The sequence below is a fragment of the Schistocerca piceifrons genome, chromosome 3 (genome assembly GCF_021461385.2).
Source record: "Schistocerca piceifrons isolate TAMUIC-IGC-003096 chromosome 3, iqSchPice1.1, whole genome shotgun sequence".
NCBI classification, from domain to species: Eukaryota; Metazoa; Arthropoda; class Insecta; order Orthoptera; family Acrididae; genus Schistocerca; species Schistocerca piceifrons.
This window is the reverse complement of record NC_060140.1, coordinates 387,061,865-387,087,246: the sequence shown is the minus strand read 5'-3', so window position 1 is coordinate 387,087,246 and position 25,382 is coordinate 387,061,865. Positions and strand designations below refer to the sequence as shown.

At 43.4% G+C, this 25,382-nt stretch overlaps 1 protein-coding gene across 2 annotated transcripts in view; it reads left to right on the top strand.

Moving 5' to 3' along the window:
• Nucleotides 1–3,578: 3,578 nt before the first annotated feature.
• LOC124789323 (transmembrane protein 117-like) overlaps nt 3,579–25,382 on the top strand; it is a 246,554-nt gene continuing 224,750 nt past the window's right edge. For both annotated transcript variants that reach the window (XM_047256640.1, XM_047256639.1), the window contains exons 1-2: nt 3,579–3,653; nt 12,871–13,159. In XM_047256640.1, coding sequence (XP_047112596.1) covers nt 12,934–13,159 — 226 coding nt within the window. In that variant the 5' untranslated portion in view covers nt 3,579–3,653; nt 12,871–12,933. The remainder of the gene's footprint in view (nt 3,654–12,870; nt 13,160–25,382) is intronic.

Genomic DNA, 25,382 nt, shown 5'->3' with positions numbered 1-25,382 from the left:
GCAATTCGGGGATGGCGATTTCATCTTTCAACACGATCGAGCACCTGTTCATAATGTACGGCCTTTGGCGAAGTGGTTACACGACAGTCACATCCCTGTCATGGACTGGTCTGCACCGAGTTCTGACCTGAATCCTATAGAACTCCTTTGGGGTGCTTTGGAACGCCGACTTCGCGCCAGGCCTCACCAACCGACATCGATACCTCTCCGCAGTGCAGCAGTCCGTGAAGAATGGACCTCCATTCCCCAAGAAACCTTCCAGCACTTGATTAAACGTATGCCTGTTAGAGTGGAAACTGTCATCAAGGCTCAGGGTGGGCCAACAGCATAATGAATTCCACCATTACCGATGGAGGGCGCCACGAATTTGTAAGCCATTTTCAGCCAAGTGTCCTGACACTTTTGATCACATAGTGTATGTCTGTTATCAAGTTGAAATAATTGCGCTTAAGCGCATATCAGAACTAAAAATCATCTGACATGACATGGCACAGATGCTGGTGGAATCTCATTGTGTTCCTAATAACCACTTTTTTTGTGTATTGCACTATCTGTAAGTTGTTTGAAGTCTGTTTGATTTTTACTCGCATACGTAATATTAGGTAGGGTAAATGATTCAGTGTTTGTTTTTGTTTCATATAAAATAGAAGCTGGTTCCACCGCATGGTCATCTGCAGACTCACGTATATCTGTGTCAGTTTACGAATTTGTTTGTGAACTGCACAATTTAAATGTGTTGTAAATACATTGCTCGTATTCTCCTTTATTTTTGTCCGCATCCATTTTTCTGTACTTTCTCGCATTTAAAGGAAAAACCTGAAATTTTTATTGTAGTGGGAGAATGATTCTAGTGCATTGATTACTCCTAAAATCTAATGTTTGTTTTACATGTTCATAATGTGTGAGCACATTTGGGTAACTACTGTTGCATTTTTAACATTTGCAAGGAACAATGCTCTAGTTTCTCAGACTATAAAGCATAATCAGTGGTAAGAAGCAGCACCATTTAAAGCAAAATTACATACTCATTTCATGAGAAGATATAATATAGTTGAATACCAATTCTGTCAAAAGGTGTTAACATGGAGTTCTCAATTAAATATGACAAAATACGAAAAATAAGTCAGAACTAAAATATAGTGCGAGAAATATACTTAACAACGCATTTCAATCGAGCAGCTCACACACGGATTCATCAGTAAGAGCAAATATATGTGAGTCTACTGAGCACCATGCAACGAAACCAGTTGTTTTTTTATGAAAATAAAGTAAATATGGAATCATTTACCCCACCAAATATAATGGATGTGAGCAAAAAGCAGCCAGTATAAGATAAACATTTACAGTGCAATTAAAAGATTGCAATACACACAGGAAGCCGTAATTAGGAATGCAATGTGACGAAACCAACTTTTGTTTACTACAAAATTAAAACAAATGTCAAGGTCTTTAAGTCACTCAACAAGAAAACAATATGGGAAAGAACTGATTAAAGAGCATATTTATGGACTGTCTAGTACTGATAAACTTGCAGCACTGTAAGTGACCTGGCAGCGAGTCAGGGTTGTGTTACGGAAATCACTATATTATTTGCAACCCCTCCACCCCCCCACCCCTCCTTGTTGCACTGGCCAAGATCAAGCTTTAATATGGCATGCGCAAATCGTGTGCAGTGAGACTACTTGGCCAGTAGTCTATACCACCTGTATATCTAAGAATTTATTGCGTCGAGATCTGATAATTATTACAGTATTCACATTATTATTTTTAGCGATTTATTGCCATTTTAAGATGTGGCATTTAATCCACAAACAACTCAAGTCATATGCATCCTGAGCTCCATGAAAAGTTATATATATATATATATATATATATATATATATATATATATATATATATATATATATATATATGATCAAAAAGTCAGTATAAATTTGAAAACTGAATAAATCACGGAATAATGTAGATAAAGAGGTACAAATTGACACACATGTTTGGAATGACACGGGGTTTTATTAGAACAAAAAAAATACAAACGTTCAAACAATGTCCGACAGATGGCGCTTCATCTGATCAGAATAGCAATAATTAGCATAACAAAGTAAGGCAAAGCAAAGATGATGTTCTTTACACGAAATGCTCAATATGTCCACCATCATTCCTCAACAATAGCTGTAGTCGAGGAATAATGTTGTGAACAGCACTGTAAAGCATGCCCAGAGTTATGGTGAGGCATTGGCATCGGATGTTGTCTTTCAGCATCCCTAGAGATGTCGGTCGATCACGATACACTTGCGACTTCAGGTAACCCCAAAGCCAATAATCGCACGGACTGAGGTCTGGGGACCTGGGAGGCCAAGCATGACGAAAGTGGCGGCTGAGTACACGATCATCACCAAACGACGCGCGATAGAGATCTTTCACGCGTCTAGCAACACTTTTTTTTTTTGGTTCTGATAAAACCCCATGTCATTCCAAGCATATGTGTCAATTTTTACCTCTCTATCTACATTATTCCGTGGTTTATTAAGTTTTCAAATTTTTTACTGACTTTTTAATTACCCGATATATATATGGTAGAAGAGACTCTTTTTGTTACTGCCACAACACGACTCGAAAATTTCGAGGCTCGGCTCATACTTATATCTTAGTTGCCGTTATACATCAAAATTGATACTGGCTACCACCCGTTATAGACGAGGTCGCTGACGAACGACTGTATGGCGGCAGTTGGAGTCCTGGTGGTGAAAGAAATTTTCTTCAGCCGACTTGCAAGGCTTTCCAGTTGACGCCACAATGGATGGCTTGCGTGTCGATGATGACGAAAACACGACACTCCATCCATGAGCGGAGAAAATCTCCGACCCGGCCGGGAATTGCACCCAGCCCCACTGCATGGCACTCAGACGTACTGACCACTCAGCTAAGGGGGCAGACTGCAGCACAACCAGGAAACCACATACTCATTACAGTCACTTACACTCAGCAACTCTCAAATACCACGTGGAAAGGAACCATGGGGGGTGGGGGAAGAAAACCCGTTCCGATTACGTGCTTTACCAACGCTCCAGAGTCTACCAGCCAACAACGCCGCACGGCTCTTTCTTTCTTTTTTTGCTGGTTGCAGGGAAACTATTATTTAGTTCTTGTTATACCGTACCCTGTAATTATTTTAATGAGGTATGGAAAGGCCTGTTGGTGGTACCTTTCAGTAAATAAATAAATGCATAAATATTGTGCTTAGAATGCATTCTGAGGCATGGGATTTCTTTTTTGTACGAATGTGCATGATGTTAATATGTAGGTGTGATTAACCTGGGAAACAAGTGACTACGGTACCTCACACAGTTGGTAGTGTAGTAACCCGAATAGAACTGACCTATAATGTTCCTCCCTAAATGTGTGCGTATTCTGCGACACATGCGCAAAGGTAGTCCCGCTTTCTCTGTTCATCAGTACATGACTGTTGCTGTTGTAATTTGGTGTTTGTGTTACGCATGTATGGTAAGAATAGTTGTACAACTTGTGCATGAGTTTCAGAAACGACTGAATGCTGCATGACGTTTCAGCTAGAATACTACAAATGGAAACTGGGACTCTCGAGGAACTCGTTCTGCACGGCGTTCGTAGGCGGAGAGCGCGTTCTCACGCAGGTTGGTATAGTCAGGTAAAATAACTTGTGTAGCGTGTCATAACTGTCTCCTGTTTGCTTATTTATGTGTTGGACTGAGACAGAGATCTTCAACCATTTTCATATGCTTGCATCACAGTTAGCCTTACTCTTTAAATGTCACCCGAAAGCAACGCCTGCTGGAAAGTTTTGCTCTTATGTAAGAAAATGGTCATCTACGGAACGGTAATGAGTTTTAGGGTAGATGCAAGTAACAGGTTGATGCTTAATTAAGTAACATCCTTATTCCTTATAACACAATGTATTCTAAGTACATCGTTGGCTGTTAATCATCTGTCATTCTTTGTACAAAGTGTGGACAAAAAAATCTGATGTTTTTAATTAACAATAACTCACGTATTGTAAGTGGAGTCTCTGTAAAGGTGTAGGGCGTGTGCAGTTGGAGTGAAATGGGACCCCTGATACATCTACATACGACTGACAGGTGACCTGCACGTATACATCCTGTCTGATCACCTGCATCCATTCACGTCCAACGGACTTGGGCAGTTCCAGCAGGACAATGCTACACCCCACACGTCCAGAACTGCCACAGAGTGCATCCAGGAACACTCTTCTGAGTTGAAACCCTTCCGCTGGCCACCAAACTCCCCAGGCATGAACATTATTGAGCATATCTGGGATGCCTTGCAACGCGCTGTTCTGAAGAGTTCTCCATCCCCTCGTACTCTTACGGATTTATGGACAGCTCTGCAGGTGTCCATGCCCTCCAACGCTACTTCAGAGATTAGTCGAGGACTTGCCACGTCGTGTTGCGGCACTTCTGCGTGCTCGCAGGGACCCTACACGATATTAGGCAGGTGTACCAGCTTCTTTGACTCTTCAGTGTAGTAAACTGTTTACATACTGTTTTTCCATCCGTCTCGTTTTCATTTGACTGCCCCTTAGAGTCCCGATATCTGAGCCGCTGGCAACGGCTCCCGAAATAGGACGCAGTCGCCTCATTCGCAACTGAATGTGCTTCCAGTAAGATGGAGCAAGTACTCACATCATAATAAATTTTATGATAGACTAATTTCTCACAATGGTAACATTGCTTTGCCCCTCGTCCTTCCCGATCTCAGTATACTTTCTGTTTTCTGTGGGCAGTGAGCTGATACCGTAAATCGTGGTATGCGTACACAAATCACGTAGACTGCATTGTACATCGTACTTGAAATGTGTACTGCAAAAGTGGACTCCCCTTTTGTGACTTCATTTCCAAGTCCTAAGACTTCGTCAAACAGATTTATTTCTATGTGTCTGAAATTACGTATGTACCGCAACATGATGCGTTAATAAACACGTTAAAATGCTGTGTAAACTGCGAAGTATTACTAATTAAAACCATCAGATCTTTTTGCCATACCCCACATTTGGCGAATCGTAAAACAGGGAGCACAACTTGTGAATTAAGAAATATCGAGTATGAAATGGTACAAAGGAATTCCGCTGTCATAATTTTCGTAGGTCCGACACAAATTTAAGCGGGTGGTCTGCATTCCATGTTCCACTCGCGGTAGGCTGTTACGTGTTCTTAAGAGGAAAGTCACAGATGCGCCGAAGGTGTGACGCTGTGGAGTCGTCCACACAGCCACGAACCGTCCGTGTCAGCTAAATACAGGGAAACAAATTGGTACTTGCTCAGTCCTGCAGGTAACGCGCGCAGACGAGACAGAAGAACTTCATTTCACTAGCGTAGTAATCAGTGAAAAATGCTACTATCGGAGCACAAAAAATGCGATTTTTTTCTGTCTATTTAAAAGACTCTGACTGAAAAGCGGGGTACCAGCTGCCTCGTTCTGCTTTGCTCAGCACCTTTAAAAAATTTTCCAAAAATTTTGGCATGCGAACATATTTGTGCTTGTTTTAACATGCAACTCACCTCAAAAACCCACAAACACCCCTAACTGTAACACCCACTAGTTCATCAATGTAAGTTGCTCATATCCATCCACTTTCAGTTGTCCTTTCTCAGTCACTCATTCAGCCGAATTCATTGTCATTATCTCCATGTGTGTCTGCCTGTGTGTCTGTCATTGTCTCCTTTGTGACAGCTACAGTCCCCTTCGTTTTGTTCTGCTACTACAGTGTCTCTCACACTCACTGCCTTCCTCCTGCTCTCTCTTCCTGCTGATATATCATTCCTTCCTTCCTGCCGCTACTGTATCTTCTCATTGTCACTATTTCTTTCTTCATTGTTGTCATTGTCGTGTACCCTGTGTCTCACACGTTTCCATTTTCTCTTTATTCCTTCTCTCCCTCCCCCCTCCTCCCCCCCCCACCCTCACGCCTGGCACTGTCTCCTTCACTTTTTTCATAGCACTGTTCTGTCACTGTCAACTATGTTCCACTGCCACTGTGTCCCTCTCTTTGTCTCACACTGCCATTGTCTCCCTCCTTTCTATAACACAACCTCGGTCTGTTATCTTCCAGTATTTATTACTTTGCCACTATCACTGTTTTATTTCCCACCATAACAAACCGCGAATATGTTTGCATGCCAAAGTTTTTGGCAAATTTTTAAAGAATTTGAGGAAGGTACAATGAGGTAGCTGATACCGCACTTTCCAGTAGAAGTCTTTTACATAAGATTCCGGTAGGAGCATTTTTCCATTGGTTCCCTTCTTTTCACTGCTGCACCAGGACATTTAACTCATATGGAAAAAAATGTATTGGTCAGTAAAATTTAGGTAGTTTACTTATATGAAACCGAAATAACGCAAAACTATTTTCATACCTCAGACCAGATTTTACACTTGCGTTGCACTGATTTGGGGGAGCGGACCAAACAGCGAGGTCATCGGTCCCATCGGGATAGGGAAGGATATTGAAAGTGGTCGGCCGTGTCCTTTCAAAGGAACCATCCCAGCATTTGCCTGGAGCGATTTAGAGAAATAACGGAAAACCTAAATCACAATGGCCGGCGCGGGTTTGAACTGTCGTTCTGCCGAATTGGAGTCCAGTATGCTAACCACTGCGCCACCTCGCTCGGTCCAGATTTTACATGAGAACAAGTTTTGCATGTGTTTCAATACTACAAGATGGTGGTTCTCGTATGACAACGGAGATACTTTACAGCATATTTCTCCGTCCTTCGTCAATTTATAGACTACATTTTTGCCTCACGCTGTATTTTACTTTCAAACTCTGACTATTGAAATCCGATAAAAATAGCAAGAAAATTATGGAGATTGTTCGAGATCAGGATCTCGGGAATATATCGTAAAAATTTCATCCATTTTCTGTACGTAGCCGTCTTTTGGTCCTCTGGTGATGGCGAAAATATAGTAAAAAACCCTTTTTTGGGATTTTACGAGGAACCAACCACGAAATAATGGTGCCGCCAATATAACACGAGTTATGAGCACCGAAACATCACATTTTTATGCGCGGTGTTTTGGAAAATACTGGATACTCATGCCGTCGCATGCAAACCGATTGCATTGTTCAGCAGAGTATTTTCAAGTGTTAGACTGTCTTCTATTCTACCGATAAGCTCTCCAAAAGAACGAATAGACATACGAAAATAATTATAAAATGTTTTTAAGCAACTGGGAATACAGAGTGACGTTAGGATGCACCCGAAAACTTCCCTCGAGCGTGAATTTCTCTTCTTATATATCAGATAGATTTGAATGGCTTTTAAATGCAGCGAGATCGTCTCTATACGTGCGGTCAAACAGCACGATGTGCTAGAGCACAGAGTACAGGGCACAGAACGCCGCAGTCGCTCGACTGCACACAGGCATGCGCACCCACCCGACTGTGAAAACCATCAATGTGAGTCTGTCAACTGCTCGGGGAACGCAGAGCATGGACCATCTGCGTAAGTGTGTAACGGGCCTTCGAGCAGCAAAGGCAGCAGGGACGACTTAACCATTTGTCCTGTCTCTCAGTAAAACGTTAAGTAGATTCGGATAGAAAGGGCAGCTGTAACTCGAGCCATGCTCTATTTTCAACAATTCAATTACGCTTTCGATTTCTCGGAACAGTTAGGTATGAGTGTTCATTCATTTTCCGGAAAGTATTTTCTGCTGATTTCCTAACAAAGCACAATTAGCTAAATGCGGTCACCACGCCACGATTAGCTTGTTTATAAATTCCATATGGGAAAATTCACAAAATAATGAAAGATAGGAAGACGTATCCTTTTAAAAAGGCATTAGGTTTGTTGCAGCTACACAGGTGTGTCTAAAAGCACTGTGACCGCTGTCCACCGAGAGACTGAGTAGCGCTTCGTGGCGTTACAGGCATGTGACGCTGTAAGGGAAGTATATATATGGAGAAGATACGAAAGTAGTATCGTTCTAGAGATCATATAGGCCATCCATTGACATAAGCGACTTTGAGAAAGGGCAGGTTAGTATTGACCCACTCTTGGGAACGAGTATCGCGGAAACAGCGAAGCTGATCACGTGTTTTCGTGCTACCGTCGTGAGCATCTATGGAGAGCGGTTGAAGGACGGTGGAACCAGTGGTAGACAAGGTGTTGGACCCCTCGTCACAGAATATGATGGTTGAATGCTTGCCACCGATCGTGGTGGCGCTGTGGTCAGAACACTGGATTTGCATTTGAACCGTCGGGTTCAAATCCCCGTCCGACCATCCAGATTTAGGTTTCCCGTGATTTACTTAATCACTCAAGGCAAATGCCGGGATGAATCTTTTGAAAGGGAAAGACCGATTTCCTTCCTCATCCTTCCGTACTCCGAACTTTTGCTCCGTCTCTAATGACCTAGCTGTCGACGGGACGTTAAACTCTAATCTCTTTCTCCTGTTCCTCTCGGAAGCTTCCCCGCTCTGTAAAGCAGGATACGCGGCGACCAGTGACAGGTGTGACGACAGAGTACCATACTGGTGCAGACAAGTGTTCTCGGAGCACGCTAGTCAGTTCACATTCTTGAAATACAACTTCTCAGCAGACAACTCCTACGTATTCCCATGTTCAGTCAACATCGCCGTCAGTTACGACTGCAATGGGCACAGTGTTATCGAGATTGGACCGTGAATCAATGGAAACGTGTCACCTGGTAGGATATAACATCTTGATGTCTTGAAACCCCTCCTTGTTTCCAAGCGTCAGGCAACTATCAACTGCCACTTAGACCACTGCAATGCCACCCTCACGCATCTAAGTAAAGCAAAGGCAGTTGTTCAGAATATAATTGGTAACTGCGTTAATACATACTGGAAGAAACTTGGTGCAAGTACACAGACATGTGTCGACGGTAGAAACATTAGGTGGAGTGTGTTCGGGCGTCAAACGAGGCACTGAGCCCAACCTAAAAAGCCTGTCCCATTCAGAAGATCGTTGAAATTGTCGCCACAGATTGTAATCGACAATAGAAACGATGGGTGGAAACACTATTCCAGTCCCTACTCATCCGCTCAACTGCCGCCAACTTGCCACGAGCTAAATGCCATGCCTATTAAGGATGAGTTTCAGAGAGCTGTCGCGTGGCTTAAATGCAGGAAATGCCCTAGCAAAGCAACGTCCCAACATAACTTTTCAAACTGATACAACTCCTCCCAGCGCTGCACAACCTTTTATTTAAATGTTGGACTGTGGTTACTGTGCTTCAGGATATACATGATGCCAACACCGTCACTCTACACAAAGGTAGAGGCGATCACAGTGATTGCAACTGCTACCTTGGAATTTCACTCCTGAGTATCGTTGGGAAAGCACTTGCCCATGTTCTGGAGGGCAGGCTGGAGAAATTTGCCCAGTCCCTGAGTCTCAATGTAAGTTTCGAACCCAGCAATCTACTACTGATATGATCTTCACACTCCAACACATGCAGGAAAAATGCTGTGAACAGAAGGAGCCATTGTTCATTGTTTTTATCAACTTACAGAAGGCATTTGACGCAGTCAGCAGGGAACTGTATACTTCACTAGTGAAGATAAGGTCTACTCCAAGACTCCTGAACATGATCAGGGCTTTTCACAAAGATATGAGTGGTGCTGCGATATTTGGATGCAACACAACAGACCCTTTTCCTGTGCAGAGAGAAGCTCGCAAGGCTGTGTACTGGCCCCTACCTTGTTTGATACATTGTTCTCGTTACTTTTTTTTTTTCAATGTCGCTTTCATCGAATCATCGAAACAACCATGGGCACCCATCTACATTCTAGAGCTGACGAGAAACTGTACAACATCTCCTTATCAGATCCAAGCGCTATCGTGAGGACTTCCTTGTAAGTAACCTTTTTTTCGCTGTGTTGCGGCATTCATAGCACATTTTCAAGACGTCTTTCCGAGGCTCGTGGCCGAATCTGCTGCTGCGTGCAAGGGCTTCCCCCTGTCTGTGAATGTATAGGAGCCTGTAATTATGGTGCAAGGATACACAAATATGCCTGACATAAGATTAGATGGCTCCTTATTGAATATAGTAGACGAATTCTGCAATCTCTGATCCGTTGTGTCAGAAGAGCTTTCTCTAGACGACGAACACGTTTGGGAAGTTCCGTACAAGAGTGCGGTGACCGCAAAAACGCTCGTCTTTCAAGCACGCGTACTGGGCACCGTCTTGTATGGTGTTGAGACGCGGACATCATACGGCAAAAAAGAACGTAAGCTCAGCACCTCTCACCTGCGGTGCTTACAAAACATTCTAGGCATAACGTGGAATAAATGTGACGGTCCTAATGCTGCGAATCTACCAAACATCTCTGCCACTCTCAAGAGGAACGTCGCCTGTGATGGCTATGACAGCTACATCGTATGGACCACTCCCGTCTTCCCCGACGCACACTGCTTAGTGAGATATCACATGCCAAGAGACCCCTTGCTTTGCGCTTTAAAGATTGCCTCAAACGTTATATAAACGCATTTAATATTGACAGTGACATATGGGAGAAGCTTGTCAAAGACCGCAGCAGATGTAGGAAAATGATTAAGGATGGGAGCAAGTTCCACTATGGTATAACGCTCAACAATTTAACGGCAAAATGAGCACGTAGACAAGTGCCTCCAACGAACCACTCTTTTGGTGTGGTATACACTTACCCCACCTGTGGGCGCCAAGTGGACTCTCGTATTAGACTCTTGAGTCACCAAAGAAGGTGCCTGCATTGTGTTACGTGAATGTTCCTTTGGGAAGTACAGGCAATTGATAAATGGATGCATAAAGTTTCTTGTTTTATAAGGTATATGGTGAAATCTGTATACACCGTCATGGGAGGGAACGGCTGCTCGAAACATTCATCGCGTTACGAACGCAGTCCGGGTGGGAGCATTGTTACGCTACGAGAGTTATTCATCTGGGCTTCCAAGGGGCCTGTCACAGTAATGAAGGCACCATGACAGCTGCGGACTACGTGAATATTCCAAGTATTGCAGACTATCGGCATCCCTTCATACTAGCTGTCTTACCCTACGGCAATGGCATGTTCCAGAAAGGTACCTGTTCGAATCGTGCTACAGTCAATTTAGTACGAAGGTGAGTCAAATGAAAACCTTAAATATTTTTTAAATATTATTTATCGTGCAGAAGTGGTACAAAGCTGTATACTTTTCAACATAATCCCCCCCACGCTCAACGCAAGTCCTCAGCGCTTACAAAGTGCATAAATTCCTTCAGAAAAGAATTCTTTTGGTAGTCTGCGAAACCACTCATGCACCGTGTGGCGTACCTCTTCATCAGAACGGAATTTCTTTCCTCCCTTTGCGTCTTTGAGTGGTCCAAACATATGGAAATCACTTGGGGCAAGGCCTGGTGAGTATGGTGGATGAGGAAGGTACTCAAAATGCAGGTCTGTGATTGTTGCAACTTTTGTACGGGTAGTGTGGGGCCTTGCATTGTCATGTTCCAAAAGGACACCTGCTTACAACAATCCATGTCGCTTTGATTTGATTGCAGGTCGCAGATGACTTTTTAGGAGATCTGTGTATGATGTACTGGTGACAGTGGTCCCTCTAGGCATGTAATGCTCCAAAATGACGCCTTTTTCGTCCCAAAAGAGAGTCAGCATAACCTTCCGTGTTGATGGTTCTGTTCGAAATTTCTTTGGTTTTGGTGATTATGAATGGCGCCATTCCTTGCTCGCTCTCTTCGTTTCCGGTTGGTGGAAGTGAACCCTGGTTTCGTCCCCAGTAGCGATTCTTGCAAGGAAGCCATCACCTTCTCATTCAAAGGACCGAAGAAGTTCTTCACAAGCATCAACACGTCGTTCTCTCATTTCAGGAGTCAGGTGCCGTGGCACCCATCTTGCAGACACTTTGTGAAACTGGAGCACATCGTGCACAATGTGGTGTGCTGACCCATGCTGCAATGTCATTCAGTGTCACTCGGCCGTTTTCCTTCACTATGGCTTCAACTGCGGCAATGTCCTGTGGAGTCACAACTGGTTGTGCCTGACCTGCACGAGGAGCATCTTCCACTGAAGTCACACTATTTGCGAACTTCCTACTCCATTCGTAGACTTTCTGCTGTGACAAACATGCATCACCGTACTGAACTTTCATTCGTCGATAAATTTCAATAGGTTTCACACCTTCAATAGGCAAAAAACGAATAACAGAACACTGTTCTTTCCTGGTGCAAGTCGCAAGTGGGGCGGCCATCATTATGCTGTTACTGCGACGGTATGTGTGCATCTTCACTATGCTGCCCCCTACACGCCATTCTGCACGCTGTTCGTAGCACGCTTACCAACTTACAGGATAAAAGCGCGAAATTTCGAATTGTTATTACAAATTTAAGGTTTTCATTTGACTCACCCTCCTAACATGATAGCGGACTCACAGTGAAGTCTTCGTCAGCAAAGTTTGCCTGATGTGAACCCTATGCAACACATCTGGAATTCTATCGGGGATCAGTTTTCTCCTACAAATTCCCTTAAGTTACGGGATGCCTCGAGCTCTGACTAGACAGCTGGTGCTGCATATCTCCAGAAAACTACTAAGAACTTGTCGTACCATGCAAAACTGCTTTCTGTTTTGTTCAAAAGGTAGACTTACATGCATTTAAATCATTTGTTATAATTGTTTTGGCTCAGTGGTGTATTTCGGGGTCGGAGTGTAGCTGTGGTAGAACCTATAAACAGAAATATATTGCAGTAAGAAGGACAGTCACGACTAGAAGGTAGGAGTGTAGCGCGAAAACTTTTTCTCACGTGCAGCTGTTTTGTTCAGTGCCATGATGGACGTAACGCCTGGCCTGCTACCCGCCTGACGCCGCCGTGTTCCGCAGGCGCCGCCGCGCAAGGCGAGCAGCTGGGAGGAGGGGGCGGCGCTGCAGCGGCGGCGCTCTGTGATGCTGATGACGGCCGCTGCGGGCGCTGCCAGCGCGGCGTCGGGCGTCAACAACTCCAACCCGGGCGTCGCGGCGGCGCTGCTCGCCGCCGGCGTCGACCCCATAGACAAGCGCGACCTGCGCTACTACTTCCAGCACCCCTACCCGCGCCTCTTCGTCACTTACTTCGTCATCTTCTGCAACTTTCTCATCTTCGCCGAGGACCCCATTTCTCATAGCCACACTGGTGAGTACTGAATAGCCGATACTACCATCGTGAATTCTTCCCTAAAGTAATGTGTACATAGTGTTGTTCATTCAGAGAATGGAAGAGTTATTCAGGTTCACAATGGTAACTTACAAAGTCATTTACCTCGAAAAATGGGATCCCCCAAGGGTCCGTCCTAGCACCCCTACTTTTCAATCTGTACACCAGTGACATGCTAGCGAAAAGTTTTGCTGTGCCAATGGCCTTGCCATAGCTGTACCAACCAGCACACTTGAGGAAGAAGAAGCTATGTTATCTAGAGACTTAGAAACTCTCAACACATACTACAAAGCATGGGGACTCTAGCCAAATGCAGCAAAGACAGAAGTCTGCGCATTCCATCTAAACAACAGAATTGCGAACCAGCAGTTGAATCTGAGCTTCTACCAACAAAAGGTTAGATATAATTTCCGGACTACATACCTTGGTGTCACACTAGATCGGTCTCTGAAGTATAAAAAAAACCACTCCGTCTACAGGCCTCAAGTGGCCCATCGGGACCATCCGACCGGCGTGTCATCCTGAGAGGAGGATGTGGATAGGAGGGGCGTGGGGTCAGCACACCGCTCTCCTGGTCGTTATGATGTTATTCTAGACCGAAGCCGCTACTATTCGGTCGAGTAGCTCCTCAATTGGCATCACGAGGCTGAGTGCGTCCCGAAAAATGGCAACAGCGCATGGCACCCTGGATGGTGACCCATCCAAGCGCCGACCACGCCAGACAGCGCTTAACGTCGGTGATCTCACGGGAACCAGTGGAGCCACTGCGGAAAGGCCGTTGCCTCTGAAGTATAAAAACACTAGGAAAAAAAACAAGCCATAAACTAAAGAACCGAAACAACATCGTAAAGAAACTAGCTGGTACAACGTGAGGTGCCGTCGCATCGACTCTACATACTACAGTAGTCACGCGGGTGTACCCAGTTGCAGCCGCGCGGGATTAGCCGAGCGGTCTCGGGCGCTGCAGTCATGGACTTTGCGGCTGGTCCCGGCGGAGGTTCGAGTCCTCCCTCAGGCATGGCTGTATGTGTTTGTCGTTAAGATAATTTAGGTTAAGTAGTGTGTAAGCTTAGGGACTCGTGACCTTAGCAATGAAGTCCCATAAGATTTCACACACATTTGAACATTTTGTACCCAGTTGCCGAATACTGTGCTCCATTGTGGCAACATAGTGCCCACACGAGGAAGCAGGATGTACACCTGAACGAGTCAATGAGGATTATTACGGGCACATTAAAATCCACCCCGATCCCCTGGCTGCACACTATCAGCAACATCCCACCACCTGAATTACGACGCCAGAAAGCAGTCAATCTAGAATGGAGGAAACTACATCAACCCGACTACCCACAAGACCTCCCAGTTTGTACAGTCGTAAACAACCCTCCCCCAAACCGCTTAAAATCTCGCAATCCACTGTGGCATAATGAAAGGAACGATAATAAGTTCGACATTAAATAAGAGTGGCGCAAGAGGTGGAATGCTGCAGAATAGCACATCAAGGTGTCCAAGACCCAACTGCAAGCCTACCAGGATTTCATCTGCAGAGAAGTGAGTGGACAACATATTGTTGGAGACTATCCTCAGAGGAAGTATCCTGCACCGTATAGCGACTTTATTAATGCTGCTCCATCTGCTGTTAGTTGGCTTCAATCATTAGATATTGAACTATGATTAAATGTATCTATCTTTTTTAAACTTGCAATTATATCAGTTAAAGAAGTCAGTGATGTTAAGTTAGAAAATTTTCACAATTTAAAAATGTGTATAAAATTTGCGCCAAAAAGTAAAACTAAACTATATGTAAATACTTAACTAGATATATATGTAAAATTAAAGTTTGTGTACCCATCAATGTTTGCTGTTGTTGCCATACGATAAATAAATAAAAATAGCTTAAGCAGCAGTTCCATAAGTGACCCGAATGAAGTGAATAACAACTAAGCATTCCTCAAATGCACTGCTCGCCATTAAAATTGCAGCACCATGAAATCGGCTTGCGACAAAAATTAAACTGGCATTCGGTTACGCAAATGGTTAGAATTTCATCCAGCTACGAGGCGTTTTTTTAAGTAAGGTCCGTTTGAACGTAAGTACACAACGAAAGGTTATTTCAAAAAAGTAAATTTATTTTCAGAAAGTTCATACTTCACTGTATTTTTCAACATAGTTGCCTAGTTTGTTCAAACACGTATCATACATCTCAACCAATTTTAAAATACCCTCTCCATAAAAACTTGCCGCGTGCTCCGATAATCAAGAGTTCACTGCCGTTTTCACGTCGACGTCATCATTGTAATGGTTGCCACTGAGATGGAGGAACGGATGGTAATCGCTCGACGCAAGATCAGGACTGTAGGGTGGGTGGTCTAAAACTTCCCAGCCAAAACTGGCCAATAAATCGCCTGACCAGCAGCGTGAGGTCTTGCATTGTCATAGAGAAAGACAATTCCCTTTGTCAGCATGCCGCGTCTTTTGTTTGAATCGCTCTGCAATTGGCGGTATGCTTCTGCATTGATAGTGATTCCTCGTTGCATGAAGTAGACCAACAAAACACCATGCCTATCCCAAAACACCGACGCCATGATTTTGCGCTGGGGCAGAGTCTATTTGGCCTTCACCTTTATAGGCGAATGTCTGTGTCTCTATTCCATGCTCTGTTGCTTCGATTCTGGCGTGATATGCGAAACCCATGTTTCGCTCCAGTTACGATTTGACTCAAGAAGCCGTCACCTTCTTCGTGATAACGAGTCGAGAACTCCATCCCACACTCAAATCTTTGGTTTTTGTGGTCCTCTGTCAGGAGTTTCGGTACCCAATGAGAGCACAGTTTGCTAAACTTTATGTGTTCAGAAACAATGTTGTGAAGCACTGATCACGACACGTCAGGAAATTCGTTTGAGAGACCTGTTATTGGAAAGGGCCTGTTCTCATGAATCCTCGCTTCAACTGAAGCCACCAAATAATCTGTAATCAAAGAAGGGCGACCGGAGTGGTCCTCGTCATGGACGTTGTCACGGCCATCTTTGAATTATCGTACCCACTTTCGCACTTTGCTTTCACTCATAACAGTATCACTGTAAACTCTGAAAAATCTGTCGATCAATTTCTGCAGCAGACAAGTTCCTTGCTGTCAAAAACCGTATCACTGGGCGAACCTCACACGCAGCGGGCGAGTTGGTAGTCTTAAACATTTTGAAAGCATAGAACAGAAACGTACAGGTTAGCTACAGAGCTGAAACTGAGCACAGTTGCTCCCGAGGCATGCCGGTACACGTCGCACGCGCACGTTGCGGTATGCGCGCGAACTACTAGCATCTACAGTAAAACGGAACTTACTAAGAAAAGACGCCTCGTACAAAATTACGAGGAGCGTTCAGTTAGTAATGCAACACATTTTTCTCGGCCAATTTCGGTTAAAAAAAAAAAACTGAATTTGTTGTAGGACATCGTGGAATATCCCTGCTACAGCCCCTGTAGTTTGATGAAGTTCCAACAGGTGGCGACGCTATACGTAGCCTTCAGCTAGCAGAGTACTGTCACGTCAGTGCATTTTGGCGGAAAACCAGTGCATCGCAGATATTCATAGGCGCTCTAAGAGTGTCTCCGAAGACCTGGCAGTGAACAAGAGCATCGTGAGTTCCTGGGTTAGACGTCTGTCGTGGGCAAGGCGTCTGTCGTCATGGCAAGAAGGTCGCGCAAACCTGACCTATCTCCCGCGTACCGGCCGGCCGCACACAGCTTTGACTCCTGTAGTACTGGAACGTGCGGACTCTCAGATTCGGGGTTATCGGCAGATCACAACCAAACACATTGCTGCTTAGCTGAACGTCTCTGTTGGTAATGCTGGCACACTCATCCACCAGTCAAGGTTCTCAAGTGGTGTGTGCCCACTGGATTCCCTGCCGCGTAACAGATGACGACAAAGAGCAACGAAGGACCGTAAAGGATGTACTCCGCGTGAAGCAGGATGTGGATATGAGAAGGTTACCGGTGCAGCAAGACGTTGGCTTCAAAATCGACCTGTAGAATGGTACCACACGGGCATACCGGCCCTCCAATAAGGTAGCGTAAAGCCGTCGTGTTGAACGGAGATTAGTAGCCATAAGAGTAGGGAATAATACGGTGTATTGGGCTCCCGAATAAAACCAGCCTGCTTTCAGAAAAGAAATGTGTTGCTTTACTTCTTGGAAGCCCCTCGTACGTTGTATACTTTGTGCTTAAGGAAAGATTATATACCGAGTTTCTCATTTTGAATGTCGGTTGATTCAAGAGCGACTGCATTGTGGCCTGTCATGAATGCAGTTTATCGTTCCGCGAAATTCCTGCTCGCGTTGCTCGGTGACCCCATGATTTCCATGCGAATATGGATCGATGGATTCAGACCAGCCTTCTCAGTGCCACGGATCTCAATGGTACCACGTGAACAGCGCCCTGGAGGACAGATTGAAACATCCCCTTAGAAAAATTATGAATGTGCTGGTAAACGTCTACGTTATTTGATTTTCAAACAGCTGAGCAAAACTGAACGTTCTCAGACATTTCTCTCTTTACTTATTCTGATCAACACTAAACTGACACACAATATTTTTAGCGCAACACAATCTGACTTTCAATAATCCCTACAAAAGAATGGCCCTAACTAACAATAACCTATACTTTTAATGAATCACTTACCTAAAAAAAATGGTTCAAATGGCTCTGAGCACTATGGGACTTAACTGCTTAGGTCATCAGTCCCCTAGAACTTAGAACTACTTAAACCCAACTAACCTAAGGACGTCACACACATCCATGCCCGAGGCAGGGTTCGAACCTGCGACCGTCGCGGTCGCGCGGTTCCAGACTGTAGCGGCTAGAACCGCTCGGCCACCCCGGCCGGCTTATCACTTACCTCACAAAAATCTTCGTTACTCGAACTACTGCAATACAGCGAGCGCCAATACTGCCAGCTAAATGAACGATTCAAACTACTGAAGGCACTAACTACTGACAGGCATAGTTAGCAAATGAAAGATTTTGATGGAGAACAAACAATGTAATGCTGGCACACTCATCCACCAGTCAAGGTTCTCAAGTGGTGTGTGCCCACTGGATTCCCTGCCGCGTAACAGATGACGACAAAGAGCAACGAAGGACCGTAAAGGATGTACTCCGCGTGAAGCAGGATGTGGATATGAGGAGGTTACCGGTGCAGCAAGACTGGTAATCTGGATGGCAGGGGTAACACTTTTGATGTGTAAGACCATTCGCTGTGTCCTATCTTCGAGGTCTGTGTTACGCATCATGGTGTACATCCAGTCTTACAAATCCCCTTTTTTCTGACGGACACACGTCCAGATCGTCCGTTCTCAAAACTCTGCCATCTCTCTCCCCACATCCACCACTGCTGGCGCGGCTCACCTCCAACTGCGCAACGCTACGCGCTGTGAACAGCCAACTGCCCAACACTACAATAGCGAATATTCCAACAATACCAACCAGCCATAGATTGCACCCAGCACAGTCAGTGATTTTCGAGCGTTACGTGGCGTTACCAACATACAAACCTAAACAGCCTACTTACAACGTATATTGTTCGCTAGACCGACAGAATCGTACAAACACGTAAAATTCCTGGAATCAGGAAATGCTGCCGTTTGCAGCAAGACAAGTCAGGAGTTCCACGGAATACCAGCACGGCAGCAGAGAGACGAACCGACAGTAGTGGGCCCAACGACAGCGCTCTACACAGGAGGGGCACCATGTCGTCTATTCAGACGAGTCGCACTTCTGCATGCAGCATCATGGTGTACTTTCCCGTTTGTGGAGGCTCTTTAGCAACATTGCCAGGTTGTATTTATCACATCAAACGAGGCCAGCACCAGGCTCGAAGGTATGGGACGCCATTGGGTACACATCCCGATTACCTCTGTTTTGCATGACTGGTAATCTGGATGGCAGGGGTAACACTTTTGATGTGTAAGACCATTCGCTGTGTCCTATCTTCGAGGTCTGTGTTACGCTATCTTTCAAGAAGACCTAATTCGATACTAAGGGTGTTCGATTGTTGGCTTGTCCAGCACTCCTCCCATATCTCTTGCCCACTGCGAACATCTGGTCTACGATTACTGAGAAACTGTCATGTTACCAGTTTCTTTAAACACTGCGACTAATATCTGAAAAAGAACTGAAGTATCCTAGATGACTTTCCTGTATCTGTCATATAAGCCCAATTGACCACGTGCTCAGGCAGCTTAGAGCTACTGTTGTCGCCAGCTCTATTTACTAAATTCCGCACCTCAAATATTTCCCAAGTCACCTATAAATTTCATCGTGTGTGTTTCCTACTATGCTGTATACGAAAACATATTAAAATTTCACTGTTTACTGTTTTTCCTGGAATTGTAAATTTAGTGTAAGGCCGTATAGAACGACTTCTTTTACTATTAAACTGACAAAGGACGCGATTGCAAATCACAAATGATTCTGTCTGAGGATTTCAATCTGAACAGTCTCTGAAACATCATCATTACACTCAGCAAGTGTTTCCTACCCATGAGATGCATCCTAAAACACTACATTTTCTTGCGGTACCTCTATGTGTTTTTTCCAGCTGAGTTTAAAATAATCGTCCTTAGTTGACGTACACTTGCCCACATATTGACAGACTAAAGCTGTGTTCCAAGCTGCACTCGGACATGGATCATTGCCTTCCACGGGCACTGCTCTTACCTACCCAGATACACCAAACAGTTCTGCCAATATGACTTTCCTAGAAAGAATTTTCTATCTGCGGCAGAAAGACTGCTAGAAGTGAAGCTGTGCGGGCAGGTTGCGAGTCATGCTTGGATAACTCGGTCGGTAGAACACTTGCCAAAGGGAGGCACAGGTCGCATGTTCGAGTCCCGATCCAGTGAACAGTTTCAGTCAGCCGGGAAGTTTCATCTCTTTTCTACTTTCGAATCCTGTTGCAGCACACCATTTTAATTCTTCAGGAAGTTCAAAATTAATGCATACTCGACTGCGGAGTGAAAGATACATTCTGCAGGCAATTTTCTGGAGTACTGCAGAACAAAAAATTGCATTTTTTGTTTATTTTACACCAAATATCCGCATAGGCTGCAGTAAGTCAGCATTTGATATCATCTCCTGAAGAAAAGAAGGAAAATCAAGGTTCAACACCTCGTCAACCATGTGGTCATCAGAAACGGGCGACAGCTTGTTTTAGGGGAAAGACTGGGTAGGAAATCGACCATGCTCTTTCATATGAATCATCCCGCCATAGAATCCAAATGATTTTAATGAAACCATAGAAAATCTAAATCTTGATCACTAGATAGTTGTTGAACTACCATCCTCTCACATACTACTCGAATGTCTTGCCACAGCACCAAAACGCATGGCCTCGTGTCCCTACGTCGATATAACTTCTGTCACCAAGAATCCGATGAAATATCTCGTCACTTTTCGCCCAGTCTAGGAAATAATTATTCAGGGCATGCTATAGAACATTATCTGTTTCGAGCTCTGCAAGAATAATGCTGTTACTCGCCTAAGATATAGTGTTCCATGAGACTGTCGCCGGCCATCTTGTATCACTCCGTGGGCTCTCTGACGTTCTACTCCAAGAAAACAATAAGAATTGTTTACCAGCTGGCCTAGATACCACATCAATAGTGGTTCTGTCACGTGGACGACGCTCGTACAGTGCAGTGACGATATTGCAGCAGAATTAGTTAACATTCTTCAATGTGCTTCAGAAGCAACATGTGAAAGTCTGGGCCAAGGATTGGATTTTCCACCTGCTGCGAGTAGAAGCATCTCTGTTAGCTAGCGAGGAATAGCCCTGGCCCGATCCAACTTCACAGTCAGTGTTCCCTCATACATACCGAAGTATTATACACTTCGGTTTCCCTATTACGGGAATAGTACCGTTGGAAAGGAACGGGAGCAGAGACATTTGAGAACTTTAGGTACCCCAAAAGTCGTGCGTGGATAGCCCAATGGCATGCTAGTTGTTCCAGAAAGCCGCGAAATAGATGTTAGAGATCTTGACCTGGCGCAGGTTTTCATGTGCACAATCAGAGCGTATCGATGTGATTGCTAGTATAGGCCCTGAACTAAATCTTTAATCCAATCCCTCATATAGGTACAAGAGGCAAAGCTCCATTGCAATTTAGATAATTCTGCTATCACCGTCCCTGTAAAAATAACGACTACTGTATTTAAGAATTGAACGTGTAGCGCTGTTAAATACCTTTAACATCATTGCTGGAGTATGTTTATACGCTAACTTTATGGATCGCCATGTGCACTTTGTTAGAAAACAGCTCATGAACTGCACTCCTTATTTTGCAAATATGAAAAATTTTTGCAGTAGTATTTGAACAGAGTCTGCTATTGTAACTAACCTATCACTCTATTATCATATTACCCATTTCCAGAGAGGTCACTTAGAGTTCAAGACGTCGCCAAACACACCCTTTCGTTATTCCAACAACTCCCAGAAAACGCAATCCCAAATGTAGATCCTTGAATATAATGTCATGGCATTAGGAACTCTCACAAGGATCTCAGTTCCTACATTCTTAATTACATTTAGTTCTTCCTCATAGCACAAGCATGTCTGCACTGCAAGCTTTCGACCATGGAATAACCTGACCCTTAACATCAGCTGCCACACTTACCCTGACATACCACAATCTCCAGTCGTTGTTATTCAAAGTTTCGAACCGTTGTAATTCTCATTCCACTTCACTCTCTCTCTGTCCCCTTCTCTCTCCTCTCTTTCTTTCTCGTTTCCCATTCTCTTTTTCTTGTCGTAAGTTTTGTTTTTGCATTACAGTTATTACAATATGAGTGAATGTTGTCAGATTTATCATTAAGGGTAACCGTGATGTAGCACTGTTTTTACTCACTGTGTTCTTGGAAACTGCGTCCCGGCGAGCACTGAGATGTGCTTAAAATTTCTAGATCAAACACGCTGAAAATTATGAGTTACGTGGTATAGATTATCAGAAGCGACATTTAGCTGCACCCATATAGCCCAACACATCAAATAATTGAGGACGAAAGAAGCACCCACATTTTGACAACTACTCGATCAGTTTCTGTCAGAGAATTTCCGATAAGAAAGTTTGGACAGCAGAGCAGTGGGTATTCAACTGATAAAGATACATCTGAATAAGAAAATATTTTTCGGCGAAGAAACTTAATACCGTATTTGACAGCCTGCCATAATTATACAGGGTGAGTGACTAACTATTGCCACAGAGAATAACTCTGAAAGTATGATAGTAGCTGAAAAGCTTGTGGGACAAAAGATGCATGAGACAACGCAGGCCATAATATGTTGGTTTTTTGTTGCTAGGTGGGTTCGCTTCAGAGATATGAAGATCAACTTTGTTTTTTTAAATGGGATGCTATAGTTTGGTACTAATTTTCTGATAGTGGCTATCGACACAAATCCACTGATGTACAACAGTAAGGTCTTTCAAGATCAACGAAGGACACACAGGTGGCATGAATGTCCATTTACCGAAGGTGTTCGAAGTGATGACCATTGCTATCAATGCAGTGCTGCAATCTCCTTATCGTTTATTGAGAGGTATTCCTTATCACTTCGGCACTTATTGAAGCACACGCTCTGACAATTCTTTCTCGCATATCATGCAGTTAGTAAATATTTGCTGAATATGGCGTATCGATCTAATGTGCTATTGACATGTAAAGTCCAAAAGTTAGAGAAATAGAAGACAAGGAAAGAAAAGAAAAAAAACAAAAAAAATGAAAAATAGAAAAAACTGAAAAGGGAAGAACAGAAAATAAGAAAAATGAAATAAATAAGAAACAGGAAAAAACAGCAAAAAGAAATAGGAAAAAACAGAAACTACAAAAGTGAAATAAATAGAAAAGAGAAAATAAGAAAACTCAGAGAAGAGAAAATAGGAAAAAGCAGTTAGGAGAAAAAATAAATAGAGGAGAAAGGAAGAAAAAAGAAAAGAAAGGAAAAAATAAAGACAAAAAGAATAGAAAAGAATGAAAATAAAAGAGAAAAGTTAGTAAAAAAAACAAAGACAAATCAGTTTTAGATAGAAATAAGTTCTTGCTGTTGTAAACTTATTTAAAATAATTTATACAGAGTGGCATCGCGTGCATTACAACGGTGAAGGGGAATGCTGGATAGGACCAAAATCAAGCAAATGAGTAAAAATATGAAGCATAATCTGGGATTTGTTAGGTAATCATCATGCAAAACTTTGTTACTCATCTCACTAAAATTGACTCCAAACAATGGAAAATCCAGGATGGAATGTAACAATATTAGGAAGGAAAGCTGCTGCTCACCATATAGCGGAGATGCTGAACCGCGATAGGCACAACAAAAAGATTCACACAATTATAGCTTTCGGCCATTAAGGCCTTTGTCAGTAATAGACACACATACACACACGCACACACACTGCAGACGTGTGTGCAAGCTGCGTTTGCGTGAGTGTGTGTGTCTGCCTGTGTGTATGTGTGTCTATTGCTGACAAAGGCCTTAATGGCCGAAAGCTATAATTGTGTGAATCTTTTTGTTGTGCCTATCACGACTCAGCACCTCCGCTATATGGTGAGTAACAACTTTCCTTCCTAATAAAATGGACTTCAGTGGTTTTTCATATCCAAGAAGGTGGATCTTATCTGTTCAATAAGTTGCTTCTTTTGTATCAGGGATCTCTTTCGCAGCATTCTTTTGACAACAGGAAATCGCCATATACAGCAGTTGTGTAATGGAGCCGTTCACATGTGCAGCTTGCAGGTGGGTCAGCCATGCTTTGTGTTGGTAATATTTACGTACGATGGACGCCTCTTTTCACTATCGAGGGCAATTTGGAGACTATGTAGTATTGAGAAAGCATTCTCTGACCTACTATCCAGCCCTGAAGTCGAAATTTCGGACATGAATCTGTTTTTTAGTATGATAATGAATGAGAACACTACGCCCACTTCGAGAACACCTTCCTGCAGAAGGCACAACCAAAAAATTGAAATAGCCTGTGCTTTCTGAAAACAAGAACCTAATTGAGCATGCTTGGGAAAGTTGAAACTTGTGGTTCTTCTCCACAACAATCCTCCTTTCACAGTACTGGAATGTTTCAAGAGGGTCACCATCGAAGAGTGGTACAGGCTTGGGCAGTAATATCTCAAAACTCATGTAGAGCTGCAGTGCACGCAGTAGAGCAATATGTTAGCAGAAAAGAAAAGGAATGACAAGAATAGAAACGAAAAAAGGCAAAAAACGAAAAGGACTGTATTCTAATCTCTTGAAATTTATAGGAAATTAATGTAGTGGAATGAATTCAAATATGCTGAAATGTAATGGAAAGGAATGTATTGAGATGTAAAGGAAAGGAATGTGTTGGAATGTACTGAAATGGAAAGAAATGGAAAGAAAATGAATCTAAAGGAAAGAAAGTAAAGAAAGAAATGAAAAGAAAATAAAGTTAAGAAATAAAAGGAAGGAAAGAAATGCAAGGAAATTATAGTAATTAAAGAAGTATAAAGAAATGAAAGTAAGGAAAGGAATGCAAAGAAACGGAATAGCGGAACGAAATGTAAAGAAATGAAAGTAAGAGAAGAACTGTAAAAAAAGTGAAATAACGAAAGAAATGTAAAATAAAGGAAGAAAGGGTAGTAAGGCAAAGCAACACAAAGAAAAGAAAGTAAGGAAAGAAGTGTAAGGAATAGAAATTAAGGTACTTGATGTAAAAAATAAAGGAAGGAAAGTTATGTAAAGAACAGAAAGTCGTGGAAGAAATGTAAAAGAAAAGAAAATAAGAAGAGAAAAAATGTAAAGTCAAGAAAGAGAAGTGAAGTGCGGACAGAAACTTCTTCCTGCCACTTGAAGGCGAATTAAAATATTTTTGTTGGGATGAGACTTAGGACTCTACGGCTGTAAAAATAAATACTGAACTGGTCTGAAATCTAGTTAAATGAATAACATCGTTGCTGATCACGCCGTGGCAGTGCCGTGATGACTGTTCAGGAAACATGAGCACAACTTCTTTTTTTTTTTTTTTTTTTTTTTACTGTGGGACTTAACTTCTGAGGTCATCAGTCCCCTAGAACTTAGAACTACTTAAACCTAACTAACCTAAGGACACCACACACATCCATGCCCGAGGCAGGATTCGAACCTGAGACCGTAGCGGTCGCGCGGTTCCAGACTGTAGCG